We start from the raw sequence: 14,421 nt of genomic DNA on the forward strand, positions 1-14,421 counted from the left end.
ATAGTGACTGGCTCCTGAAAGCTGTCACCTTGCACAGAAAAACATGACTTAACCCCACTCTAAGCCTCCTTGAATGTCACGGGACCCAGGGGAGAGCTGGCTCCTGTGCTGCACGAGGCTGATGAAGGGCAACTGCTGAGCAAACCAGGACGCTCTGTGGTGTGATCAGGGATCACTGCTGCACAGTTCCTATAGATTCCTGCTAAGATAAGAGCAGGATCCATATTTGTGTCCTGATTTGTTTCCCTTAGATTTACCTCAGGTTTAAATGAGAATCGGGTTTCCTTGCTAAGAATATTCTAGTAATAAAACAGTTATTATATTGCATTGAGTTGCAAAATGAAATGACAGCTTGATTCCTGCTTTTTCTCTATTCTATAATTAACATACTCTCAATTACTACCTTCCTGAGATCTATTCCAAGAGAGATCACAAGGAGAGCCAAGCACACGCGCTCCCTGCATCATTCTGGCTCTAGTGTGCACCAGTCTTCATCCAAAACATTTCATGGCAATAAATCTTGATGATACAACTCTAGGACAAAATTATCTTCTTGGCCATAATTTGTGGCTCTTCTCCTCACCAAACCCCCTGGTGCAGCCTGCTCTTATTCTTCCGGTGATTTCACTGGATTAGTGTGGACAAGCGATACTTATGCAAAGTATGTCGTGGCCATATATTTTTTAGGCAAATGCTTTACATTACACCAAATGCTGCACATTTGCAGCCCATTCTCATAGCTTTTGGGGGCTATCTGGATCTGACTAATAGTGCCTTACTGCTCCACTCTAAAACTCCATTATTCTGCTACCTGTGATGTTTCCTTGAATATTTATATCGCGAGCTCTGCAAAGAAATTTGCTTTATGTGATGCAGTTGGGTAGTGCCTGGCATAAACAAACAGGGAGCTGGCTGCAGCGCTGCAGAGAGTAAGTAGCAATATTAGTGCTCTGCTATGTCTCTAAGAAATTTCCAGAGATGCTTGTTTTGTTTTGTTTTACAGTTTGTTAAACTAACACTTTAACCAGCTACTTCCCTGCACCTTGTTTCGTGGTGCATTTTGCTGCGGGCGCTCTTATGGCTTCAGGTAGATGTTTTTGCAGCAACTTTATTAATAATTCAGAAATATTTAACCCGTGTTTTCAAAGCACAGCAACAACAAGAGTGCTCAACCATCCATGTACTGTTATTTTTACAAAAATGCCGAACCATCCACGTACTGTTATTTTTCTGCCTCCGTAAGACTTTAGGATTTTAACGCGCGGCAGTGCCTCGGTGCTTTTGATGGTCAGCTGGGGTCTGCTCTCCCGAAAGTGGCCATTGCAAGTGTCCAGAATCACGGTGTCACCCCCTTCCTGGGCAGCTACACCACAGTTGCAGGCGGTGGCAGAGCGGTGGCCTCCGCAATCCCACTGCCGGACGTGCACCTCAAACACCCGCGACACACTCTGGCACAGAAGGAAGGTCCCGATTTTGTAGTTGTCATAGCGCCTAAACAGCCACAAAGAAACAGAAATGAGGAGGATTTAGAGACTCTGAGCATCCAACTGCGTTGGTTATTTGTTGGTGGTGGCTGGCCTTGGAGGAGGGAAAAATCCCCACACAGGGAAGCGTTTCTCCAGCGCTGTATCCAAGGGAAACACCGCCGCAGTTATTAGCTGGAAGTGCATGAGAATTCCCGTGAAAAGCGGGAGCTGTCTCCCAGCTGCTGCCATGGCAATGGGCATGGATAAAAAGGATAAACATTTGATACAAAGCAAATGGGAAGAAGTCCCTGCCTCCAGGTCTTAATAAATATGTTTTGGTTCTAACCGGATGCTTTAGAGCACTATCTTCCTCAAAGAAAGGAAAATCAGTGCTAAAATAACCTCTTCTGTGACCAATCACCAATTTTTATAAGTCTGGCTGTGGCTAGGTAAAGGCTTCCTGTGAAAATCTGGGATTCTACTGAAAACCTGCTAAAATGAAGTTGGTATCTCCCCCTCAACAGCTTCCTTGTAAGCACAACTATCCCACTAAATGCACTGACAATCAGCACAAGGCAACATGGTGAACAATTTAGGACTTTCATTCTTTTTTGTAAGGAGCATCCTTGTTCCATCTGAGTAGGGCCAGGAACAGAATAACTTTAACAATTTTGGAAGTGCTTCCCCTTTGTATGAGCCACCTTCAGTCCCTGGGATTTTCACAACAGGAGATGGGAGAGGATCCTCTTCTCTTTGTGCTCTCACTGCATAAACTTGTCTTATTCTTACTCTATTTTATTCTAATATGTTGTACAAAAGAAAACAGTAGCCATATACTTTATATATGTGTCTGGAATTTTCTCTCTACAAGCCAACAACTTCCATCTTAAAAAACAATGGATTAATCTCCTTTCCTTTAAGGCACTGCAATTAGTTTTAAACACAATTTTTATGAAATTAAGTAATATGGAAACCAAGTTATAAGCTTATAATAATAAGCATTATTCTTTTCTGGAATAAAAAAGATGTAAAAAGGAATGTATAAAATATCCCTGCTAAATAACAGGATTATTTTTAAGCACTGCCATATGAACATCAATATTTTCCAGGCCATTATTGTTTCATATACAGAGGAACAAACAGCTGGAGAACAGTGATTTTTTTAGCATGTATATTTCTTCATTTTATTTCTCTTTAGAATAAAAGACATAGAAAACTATGTAGCTTGAAACACAGTAAGAATTTAAACTTCAATGGCTTTTCTATACTAGAAAAGACATCTGACTTTATCTTTCATCTTGAAAAACTTAGTCAAGTTGGCCATAAAGAGATAAGATTTTGAATGGTTCTGTCTCATCTTATTTTCTAATCAGGGTCACAAATCCTAAGCACACGGCAGAGATGTTGCTGCTAAGATTGATCAGAACCAAGGACAATATAAAAAAATATAATTTTCTTATTACATTTGGACATCTTCAGAGGAGAGTGAGAGGGGAGAGGGCATTTAATGAGAGCACTTTCTACAGTTTCCTCATATGGGATCAGCCTAGAAGGAAAGGTGTTTAGGGAGACTGATGGAAAATAAGGCACCACAATGGCTGTACCCAGATTAATCATCTCCATCTGGTAAATAAGAGTGTATTTGCATATGCATATATATGCCATTGCATTATGGGAGCTGTTTTCTGCTTGCTAAGCACTGACAGTGGACCCAAATCCAACCCTTCTGGAAGTCTCTTCAATTAGGCCATGGCATAGATTGTACAGCACATAAGGAACCTTCTCTGTGTCTAAATTAAACCTTTCAGCCGCCTTTGATTCAGCTGAATGGATAATTGAACATAGGTAAACTCTTGTGATGTTTATACAACTGTGATTGTGATAATGATTCTTTGGACAACATTTGAGAAATTACTTTTGTCACTAAAAGCATGAGGTAGACTTACTAGAGCTCTTGCACAAAGAAGTTCTACATGTTCTTTGTGAACCAGGCACCACTGTTTGGGTCTAAATCAGCCTCCCCAGTGCCCTCCCCCATCCTACTTCCTTAATAGTCTGAAGCAATGGATGGACTGGAGTTCTTCCCTCCGTGTCTGTGTACTTGGGTTGTTTTCCAAGGGGTGCAGCTAGTTTTGTCACAGCATGAAGTCATAACTCAAGCTGTGCTCTTTATTCAAGAGTTGTAAAACTCTCTTAAGTCTTTGGTTGTGAAAGTGAGTTGCTATAGGAATACTTTCTGTTGGTTAATGGTAAGAGAGGGACAGAAAGGAATATAAATGTATGTGAACAATTACTACTAGTAGTGTTAAATTAACTAACACCATGCACTTCCTCTTCACCAAGCTACACTTCTTTTTATTAATCCAGTGTTTATTGTTGCCATTCCTGAAGATTTTCCACCACAGTTTTGCCACCAAATTATTTGATTTGTTGACAAGTCAGTGCAGGCTCCCTCTTTCCTTGCTAGTAAGAACTATTTTATGATAGTTCTAACCCCATGAAGATCTGGGTAATGGTGAAGGATGTTCTCTGGTTTCAGAGTACTCATCACGTTGTTCTCAGGGAGCAAAGCTGTTGGATTACTTTGAGTAGTCACTGGATGCTTGGGGATATATAAACTTCTACAGACTATCAAAAACCCCAGCACCTGCCAGGAGTTAGTTGTGGGCTAGTATGACGAAAGCCACTAAAGCCAATCAGCACTGCAAGCTGAGAAATTTTTCCATAGTGCAGGAAATTACCATTATCCCAAAGATAATATTGATGGATGGATTAGTGCAAATGCTTGAGAAATCTGAGAAATCTTCTTACCTTTTTTTTTTTTAAGGGTAAAATGCAAAATAACCTGGATGATGTATATAGTTCACCAATCAAGACATATTTCCCTTTTTACTTTGCCTTAAAAGGATTTTTTGCATGTTTAGTTTTAAGCTAGGACTTCATATTTAAGAATCTGCAATTTATGGCATGAAAAGCTTTTATATTTATAATGTGCCATAACTAGTAATGAGGGCTATACTTTTGCTTTACCAGGCTTTCACATTTGTTTAATTTAGAAGGTACTTTGCTATAAAAGGAAGTGCTCTCTCTGGATTTTAGCTGGTATAATTAACGCTATTTCACATCTACGCTCCAATATACACAAATTGATTGTGCTTATGCTGTAAAATATGACACATTCTTCTTTGATTTTCAGTCACTGCCTTTGGTGAAAAGAATGAAAAGATTACAAGATAAATATTTCTACAGACATATATTAGCAGGAGGAATACCAAAGGGGAGTGTTGTCATTAAGAAGTGGGAGTTAGGTATTTCAGTTGTCTAATGAGTAGCTAACTACCTCAGATGTAATGTGAGCCATTGAAAACATCACTATAGAAGTTACAAAACACATTGGAAGTGACTGCCTCAGCAGGAAAATTTTACTACCAAAAAGAGCAGGCTTTTGATTTTTCGATTTTATCAATTTTCCAATAAACCTGATAAAGAAAATATTCGAATAAATATTTTTAAATAAGTTAAAATTTTAGTTTTTAATGCTTTTAATTTAAACTTTGAAAAAGTAAAGTTTTCAGTTTTCCATTTTCATAGTTTTTATTTCATCCTTACATTTCCCCATTGTGTACTTTCACTGCTGCTAATGGGAAAGTCAAAGAAGGGAAGCAACTCTAAATGTGGAAGGCAGGACTGTGTTTATATAAATGCCTGTTTGCATAGAAAACACTCCTACTTTTTTCTCTTGGCAATGTTCCCCATCTTCAGGCTTTCCCTTGCTTTTCTCATGACAGGAACCTGTTCCCAGGGCTCAAGTGGGTGGCAAGGGTGCCAGAGAGACAACTGATCACCACTCACCCACAGCAATTCTGCTACTACACTGTGATCTTAGAGTCTGCTGCCTCCTCCACAGGCTTTGGGGTCAGGCAAATGGATTTCCTTGGATTTTATTTCATGGGTGTTCTGCTATGGATCTCAGAAGCAGTTTTGATAGCTTATCAAGCTTTGTTTGCTTACAACTTTGTATTCATACAGGGGTGGGTAAAGGCTGTTATTTCCTTCCCTTCCCTTTGACTAATTTTGAATGTTTCTTTTCTTTCCTGTGTAACACCCTCACCTGAGCCTGTCTACATATCACTCATAGTTGACATAGTTCCAGATGCCCAAGAGCTGATGCTCCACTCATCCTCTCAGTCTAATGCTTCTTTGTCCCTAAAATTTCTTTTAGCTATTTCTCTTCTCTTCCTTCACCATTTACATTCTGCAGATCAGTCTCTTTCTAATAATTTTTTTATTCCTGCAGAACACTCACATAGTTTCTTACTTGAGCCCAAAAGCTTTTTCTGCAGTTCTTCCATTCACAACACCTAACACACACATAGTTTCAGACACATTTTCCCACCACATTCCCTTTCATGACCAAAGGGAAATGCTTCAGTTCCAGACCTCTGTGTCAGCCTTTGCCTTCAGGTTATGGTTTTGTACCAGGACAGAAGCAGGAACAGCATTCCCTACTCCTTAAATAGAGAGCTATAAAATCATTTGCTAATGTGTTAACATTTTTCTGGATAGGCAGACGGAGAAGTTGCTTAACTGATGTGTAATAAGGTAGCATAATCATTATAATAATTGAAAGAGAAATTATTTACAATAATAAATGGGAATATAAGTAGGAGTAATGAAACTGTGAAATGATGGGTAAGAAACTTGGCTGAATATCAAGATGTAATATATCTTAGTGAAATAACCTAGTTATTGAGATGGCAGAAGCCCCATCAGCTTGGCACATTTAAGGCTGCACTGGACAGAGCAGTAATGAAGGTCTGCCCACAAGGAAGAGACCTGCAGTTATCAAGGGGCCAAGTTAATCCTGGGATTTTTCTCTTTCAAGCTTGTGTGACTCTGAGTCAGGATGACACAAAGGGACGGGCTTTTCCAAACTCCCAGTGCTCAAAGAGAATATAAATTGCTTAGAAGCATTTTTGTACGCTATCAATAACAAGATTAAAAAATGAGTTATTCAAGTAAAATTACTTTATTTCACTTTAGACCTTTTTTTCCCATGGAAGTAATGCAAAAATGTGTTATACGGCTGAGAGGGTGTCTCCATTCCAAGAAGCACTTTTCAGTAATTTATTACTCCCTAAACACAACAATCTGGCAGATCACTGTCCATTCTTAGCCCTAAATCAAAAGGGAATATTTTAGAATATAAATGTATAGAAAGATTTGAAATAATATTCCAATCTAGTTTAATATCCCAGAGTTGAAATAATTGCAGATACATGAGGCATGGGAATGTCTTTCAATCTCTTATAATTCTTCTGCAGCTTCTACATTTCAAGCAACCAAACTTGCATGAAACAAGTTCCTGACCACATTATAAATTCTGTTCAGCAAAGCAGGAGGGAAACTGGGAAGCTGTAGATGTGCAGAGATAATCTCTGAGCTCAGACTACCCAGTTTAAGTGAAATCTTTATTTGAGGCAGATGTATAATTTTTAATGGGATCACTGCCTTTCTTGCTCATGTTTCATCAACAGACTTCTTCAGATGCACCTCCAGAGCCTGCTGGACTGAATTGGGACATTAGGATATCAGGATTAAAATATCATGACTGCTGAGCCCCTGTGGACCCTGTGCATCTAAAGTCATTATCTGTGCCATTAGGAGTTTAACAGTGGAACGACAAACCTGGAATGTGATCTGAAATATTACCAACTTTGGATGAAACCTGCCAGATGCAGACTTTAAAAAACTTTCTATGTTGTCAATTAGCTGGGATAAATAGATCCATGAATGACTAGGGAAGTTCAACAAGGAAAAGTTCTGTACAGTTCAGGTTGTCAAATACAAAAGTACCACTTTGTAAGTCTTTAAGTAGCTTATTGCTGGATAATATAGAAGGACATTTGGACACTACAGCAGGATGTACAACTTTTATTTTTGCACTCTTCCCTTGATATTTGCCATTTATCATTTCTGGGCATCTTTCAGCCGAGACAGTATGGCCATCTGTATGTTTTTTTGGGTAGGTTTGTGACTGTCAACTCCAGCTGTGCATAAACCAGCTCTAGAAGTAGAAGAAATCAAGAACATCCTGGTGATGAGTGACTTTACATCTGTTGTTAGTAAAGTGATGGGAAGTGTGCTGTGCTGCTCCAGGGATGCAATGGCTCACTTGTGTGGCACTGGGGTGTCACTAACACGGTGGCATGTGGTGTAGGCACCTTCTCAAAGTCATTAGTGGTGGTTCTGTTTGAAGAACATTTTGGAATCTGACTTTTGTCTTGTAAAAATTATTCAGACTCAAACCCATTACTTCTGCAAGATTGATCCATTTGTAATCCTTTTCTTAAAAGGAGTAAAAACAGCTGGAAGGAAACCATGTATGTTATTGAAGCATGACATTCCTCACTGTAAGCAAACTAGTACAATGCTCTTTTGATGTTCTAATGCATGTAAAACCAAATGCATGTCACATCCACAAACTGGTAACTGCAGTAATTGAGCCAAATTATTTCAAAGTAGAATACTCACCATCCATCAAATGTGATAATGTGTGGATCAGTGAAAGAGTAGCAGTTCCCTGTTGGGAGGTCTCGAACTGTGACCTAGTTAAAATGAAATGTGTAATGAATACAGTCTACACAGCAGTTTTTCTTCATTACTGTTTCTCACAAAACATAAGGGACAGGATTCAAGGGTTAGGTACAAACTACAGTCTGACTTCTCAAACATGACTGTGGATGGGTACAAAATAGGCTTCACTTTCAAGCAACGGAGTTTAATCACATGCAATAAAGGGAGTTCAAAGTGCTCCTATTCACCTGATGTAATGTCTTTCTTTTTCTGGTACAATATGAAGGTTTTTTATTAAAATGTTTTGCTAAGAAGTAGATCATTCACTGAAATTATCAGGAGAGTAGAGTGCTCATTAAATTGTACAACTTTTAATGCCTGAAGTATGGTAAAAGGTATGCTGTAATTAAGTAGCATTAGCATGTTTTAGTGGTAACTACCTGTCCCTAATTTGACCTTAGATTTCCAGTTACAGTGTCTGATTGGCTGAGTTATATATTTGATGTGGTTATTGATCAGAAACTGGTGATAAGGCCCCACATCAGGCTGTTGGAGCTGCCTGCTTTAGGCACATGTAAAAAGAGAGGAAAGGATCTACTATAGCAACAGAGATCATCTGCATCAGTTCTTGGTTATTTGGGCACTAGCTGGGTCACAGACGAGGTATGAGAGTCTTGGTACTCTGCAAGTAGCCTGCAAAAGCCAGAAACAGGACTTTGAAGCTGTAATGCCTGACTCTCAGGCAGTGCTGGACCCACATTGCCACATCTGCTCAAGGAGGTGTTTTCCCATGGCTGAATGCTCAGCTGTCCATTTCTCAGAAATGTAATTTTGGGTTGTGTAGTGATTTGTAATATGAAGAGCTCCCAGTCATTACTGGTGGGAGTGATGAAGTGCTATGGTTTTCCCTTATCCATCCTGCCAGGCTGATTTTTTGGACAGGGCTGTTAATTCTTTGCTCTCTCTTTGCCCGTGAGAAGTCCAGAGGCGAACCTCAGTTAGTTCTACCAGGATCCATGGAGCGGGGAAGAGGAATGGCTGCTCTATCCATGTGCAGTCTTTCAGTGACAAAGCAGAACTTAACTTTTGGGAACAGTGGTGAAATTAAATACGTGAATAAGAGGGTGAAGATAGAACGATGGTTTCTGACAACATTCCTCACCTGTGCAATACATCATCTGTGTTTCAAAATACCCCTTAACCTTGGCACAGAAACACTTCTAAGACATCCCTTCAGTGTCTGGCACACCAAACTATTAGAGTGATGGTCTTGAGAAAAGAAAAACTGAACACCTCTTTGAACAGCTTTTTGATCTGAGGTAATTTGTATCAGATCTACAGTGAAGAAGTGTCTGAGAATTTTCCCATTTTCTCCATGGCCTCACACTTCCTGAGCAAAACTTTAGCACAGAGAAATCCATGTGGTCCTTTCTGCTCTGCTCTTTCATGCATGATATCAGCAGAAGATGCAAGTCCTGGTTGTAGGCAGGTGCAGTTTGCTGAGGAAATCCTCTTTATCGGGTGCCTGGATGTGTCAGGATGTTCTGCCCACCATTTCTGTTCAATTTTCAGATAAATCAAAAATATTTGAACAAGTCAGAAGGACTAAAGATTATGTGAGCTTTAATACATGGGATTTTTCTTGCTTTGTTGCAGGAACTGTGTTACATTAAGGCCTCTAATTAACTGCAAAACAGCAACAGGAAAATGGGGGGGAGGGAAGGTAATGTCTATTATGTTTCCATAGATCAAGTTTTAACTGAGATAAATGGAATTTATTATTACAATTGGTTAATTCAATTTCACATTTGCTACATTTTCATATTTTAATGAAAGAATTTGTAACTTCAAGAAAAAAAAATGGGTATGTGAGTGCATTACACTGAATTAGCTGTAGTTTCTGATTTAAGAATCTTAAAATGTTCAAAAGAAGCCTGTGCTGGAGAGGAAAGGTTATAGTTCCACACTTGGCATTTTACCTTTGAAGACAAAAATTCTTTTGGTCCAGTTTAATGTCATTCTCTCCTGAGCAAATCCACAAAAATTAGGGCAGAGAAATTGTGGATTTCACTTGGGGTTTGTTTTCAGTTACTTAAAATATGCCAAATTAGATGTGCCACTGCTCTGAGAAATTTAGCTTAGTCAGATCTGTGCTCTGGTTATTTCTCTGGGGTGGTGGGATTACAGCTCTCAAACCACCCAGCTGAGGCCCTGAAACAGCTTCACAGACAAGGGGCCGGTCCCTGCTCACCATGTTTCTTTAGCCAGGCTTTCTGCAGGGAAAGTGTGGCTTGCCTCCCTGATTGCTTCTTATTATTTTTATTTTGCCCATTTTGCACAGGGATAAATGAAAAGATGGAGCAGCCACATGCAAAGTGTCAAAGGTGTCAAAGGTGTCCCGGTGATTCCTAGCAGAGGGACACACTGAACATAGCACTGCTGAGCCCTTTTCTCCTCTCTCATTTCTGAGGCACTGTCTTTCTTCTGCTTTTTCAGAAAATGTCCTCCAAACCCTCATTTTCCCCCCTCCTTCCTTCTTGAAAAGGTGCTAATTCCCTAACCCACACTGCCCCTCTCTCCTCTTCCAGTGTATAGAAACACGCCTGCTTACATCTATGTTCCAGCTCTTGGCCTTATTGATATGTTGGCTGATAACCAAACCTAAATCTGCTAAAGCACCTGTTACTTTTCTTGGTGTACAAAGAAACTCTTTTGGTTTACTCTGCTGACAGAGGGCAGGGTTAGATCAGATATTGGGAAGAAATTCTTCACTGTGAGGGTAGTGAGACACTGGCACAGATTTTCCAAAGAGGCTGTGGCTGCCCCATCCCTGGAAGCGTTCAAAGCTAGGATGGATGCTGCTTGGAGCAGCCTGGTCTAGTGAAAGGTGTCCCTGCCCAGGGCAGTGGGGTTGGAATGAGATGATTTTTAAGTTCCCTTCCAATGGAGACCGTTCTCTGATTTTATGATGCCATCCCAAACATGTTATGTGGTTCAGGGTTATCAGCATCGCGTTTTCTTTGAGGGAGAAAAAAAAAAAGGCTCTCATTTAAATTTGACACATTTTCCAACTTATTTTAGGACCTGACCTTCACATCCTTGGGTGCGTGACCCCTCCAAAGCAAATCCCTCCGTCCGACTGGCTCAGCTCTGACGCGGCTGACGCGGTTCCCGTCCTGAGCGAAGTCTGTCACGGCTGTCACTGTCACCGTGGCTGCTGCACAGCTGCTTTCCGAGCAGGGAGCCTGCAGCAGATCCACCTGGCACGCCGAAAGGGCAATGTTTGGGGGCCCTGGTAAGCGGCTGTCTAAAAGGAACACAAACACAGCGTCTGACAAGAGTTCTCCAAACAGTTAACCATACCCTGTTTACCATTCAGCATAAATGCCTCACGTTCCAGGACACACATGCCTTGAAACCAGATGGGGTTTGCATGAAGACAGTTGTGACTGACTGAATCTGGCATCCCTCTGCACCCGCTGCTGTGCTGGTTTTTTCCCCCCATGTGTTACAAAGTTTACTACAACTCCATGGTGCCTATTTTTCCACAGGTGATGATATTTCTGGACTGACAGTGTTATGGGTCCATGCCCAGTGAATGAAGACAAGTAGTTCTCGTGACAAAGAAAGAGATGAGTCTGTGTTTCTGAAAAACATTTTTCTTTCACTAACTTGAGGATAAGGAGGTATATGCTGGGAGTTATTTATTTTAAAATAAACAGATTTTTTTATGTGGAAGGGGAGGATTCTTGAGTTAGTTTTTAGTGAACTATGGATCCACAACAGAAAGGCAAGTGCAGCAGATCTGTATTTGTATTTTTGGTTTAATTAGGTTGCAGCATTTTACTTTCCAGTCTGTAAAATGGTAATAGTTTTGTATCCTTCACAGAGGTATTGTGAGGATAGATTCACTAAAAGAATGAGGAAAAATAAGAAACTATGGAGGTATTGGCTATATAAGTGTGTATGATGGGTAGGGAAATGATGGGTGGTGGCAAAAGCAGTATGACAATGGCAGCCCAAGTCACTCATGCAGCTCTGCCTCTGCACATCACATCTTTCCTAAAGGGATCTCTACAAGCAGCAAGAATGATAATGTCCACCTCTCATGTGTGCTGACCCTGATGAGGTCTCAGGTAAAGGGCAAACCTGAACTTTTTATTTCCACAGATGTGTTTTTCCTTACAAACACTAAATTTTGATAGCATTTAGTTCTAAGCCACCTGGTCTGCACTGCATATAAGAAGCCACCCAACCTTTCATTAATCCTTTGATTGACAAAAAATGAAATTATGATTCCTGTTGAAGCCAGTCAGAATCTCACTGCTGATTTCAGGACTTACAGCATTTTTTGAGGGATATTTAGTTTGCTGTCTCAGACCATTAATTATCATCTGATAAGGTTCTAGAGATGGTGGCAATGCAATTAAACTGAGATGAAAATAAGTGATTTTCTGATATTAAAAAAAGTGATTTTCCTATAATTTCTCCCATTTGTAGAATTGCTTAATAATTTATAGAGGTGGCATTAAGGTATTTTAAGATGACATTTCTAACACATTCAAATAATCAATGTTTTATTCCTTATGGAAAAGTCTTATGAAATATAATTTAAATTAACCATGTAGAGTACTATAGGAACTGAACTAAAACCTACAGATATTAATAACATATTATCTCTCATAATGCCTCACCTCACATTTTATAGAAAAGTCGTGGCTCATATTCAAGGCTCTTGATTCAATTAAATTGGAGGTTTCCATGAGGAATAGTTATTACCATTACAGCCCCATGAGCTGTGCTCACAATCCAGAGCAAAAGCTTAAAATCAAAGAAAATCATCTTGTCAAAATAGTAATGATAAACTTAAGAGAAGCCAAACTCCCGTGGCTCTGCTATGCCTTGGCATTCATTATGATATTGTCTGAATGTGGAAAGATATTTCTGTGCTTGTAATTAGCTTTCTTATCACTTATTCCTACATAATTAACACAACTGTGTTGTTATATGGATTCAGTCAGAAAAGGAGCTTGTCAGTTATTTTATTTGGTATAAATGAAGCTTAACTAAAATGAAGTTTATTTTTAATTTACAGCACTGTGGCCAGCACATTTTTCAGAAGCCCGCGGTGTTCCTTCAGATAAACTAATGGACCCTAAAGGCAATAAAGGCTCAACACAAACATGTGGTTATGCAAACACCCAGCAGCAGATACTCAATCTTAAGTATATATAGATAGCTCAACTGATCATAAACAGCCTGAGTGTCGTCCAAGGAAACAGCCTCAGGACGGAGCAACCAGGAGCTAAAGCTGGGTTTAGTTTAAGCTGCAGAAATGAGTTAATTGAAACTAACAGAAATTTTCCACTTCAGCAACAACTTCCTTCAAAGATTAGTTAATTGGATGAGTTGTGCCTCCATCCTGACACCTCTTGGCACTGACACATCAAGCCCATTGACAGCTTGAAAATAGAGCTGCTTCTGCAAGTCTTGTATCCTCTCTTTCTTCCAGTCCAGTGCACACTGTGGGATTGGAGATGCCCATGGCAAGAGGTCAGGCTCAGTCCAATCTATCAAGCTCAGCCTCCCCCATTTGAGAGCTCCTGGACCCTGTTTTCAGTGTCAGTGAGATTTTAAAAGGCTTTATTGATGCTTAAGAAACTGTGAGTTAAAAGCAATGACCTTGACTGGGACTAATTCTTATTTGATTCTCCTAGCAGTCAGTGCCTAAGTTACTTGGACTCTGTGGGGACGTTGTACCACCCACTAGCTTTGGCATCCTCAATCCCTCAATATGAGCAGGATCTTTGCTGCCTCAATATCTAAGAAAATCTGTTCCCATGAGCTCAGTGGATGTTTTCCTGATGGGCCAGCACAGACTCTAAGCCAAGAGCAATATGCAGAACAGAGCCATGGAGAAATGCAAAGCACTCCATGTACCAGAGCCAACACAGCTGCTGGAACCATAAGGTGCTGCTCAGTTTAAGATCATTGTGTTATGATACCATTTGAATGACTTTTTTTTCCTTCTGCCTAAGCACTTGGCTGATGAGGAGGAGAGTTAGGAGAGGGATTTAAACAGAGAAAAATATCAGGAACTATCTGGGTTTTGCCAACATTTTTTAGAGCTGGGTTTTTGCGGGTAGAGAAACTGCAGCTGTAATCCTATCTCTGAACGTTTCTCTCATTGAGTCACTTATGGAAGAGAAATAAATGCCTTGTTAGAAAAAGGCGTGCGTGTTTTATTTAGTGCAAATGGAAGGTAAACAGCAATGGTATTCCATCAGATTGACCTGAAGAAATCATTTACTGAATAAAAGGGCAAGAGTTTTCTAAGTGACTTCATCAAGGTTTTCAATTAAAAAAAAAAAAAGTTTAG

The 14,421-nt window shown here is 39.9% G+C and overlaps 1 protein-coding gene across 1 annotated transcript in view; it reads right to left on the bottom strand.

The window, feature by feature from the left end:
* Positions 1-14,421, bottom strand: part of LOC135417444 (von Willebrand factor D and EGF domain-containing protein-like) — a 177,783-nt gene that overhangs the window by 101,419 nt on the left and 61,943 nt on the right. Inside the window, exons 7-9 of the mRNA XM_064661620.1 lie at positions 11,132-11,349; positions 8,001-8,074; positions 1,221-1,491 (exon numbers count right to left, since the gene is read on the bottom strand). Coding sequence (XP_064517690.1) covers positions 1,221-1,491; positions 8,001-8,074; positions 11,132-11,349 — 563 coding nt within the window. The remainder of the gene's footprint in view (positions 1-1,220; positions 1,492-8,000; positions 8,075-11,131; positions 11,350-14,421) is intronic.

The sequence above is a fragment of the Pseudopipra pipra genome, chromosome 7 (genome assembly GCF_036250125.1).
Source record: "Pseudopipra pipra isolate bDixPip1 chromosome 7, bDixPip1.hap1, whole genome shotgun sequence".
Classification (NCBI taxonomy): Eukaryota; Metazoa; Chordata; class Aves; order Passeriformes; family Pipridae; genus Pseudopipra; species Pseudopipra pipra.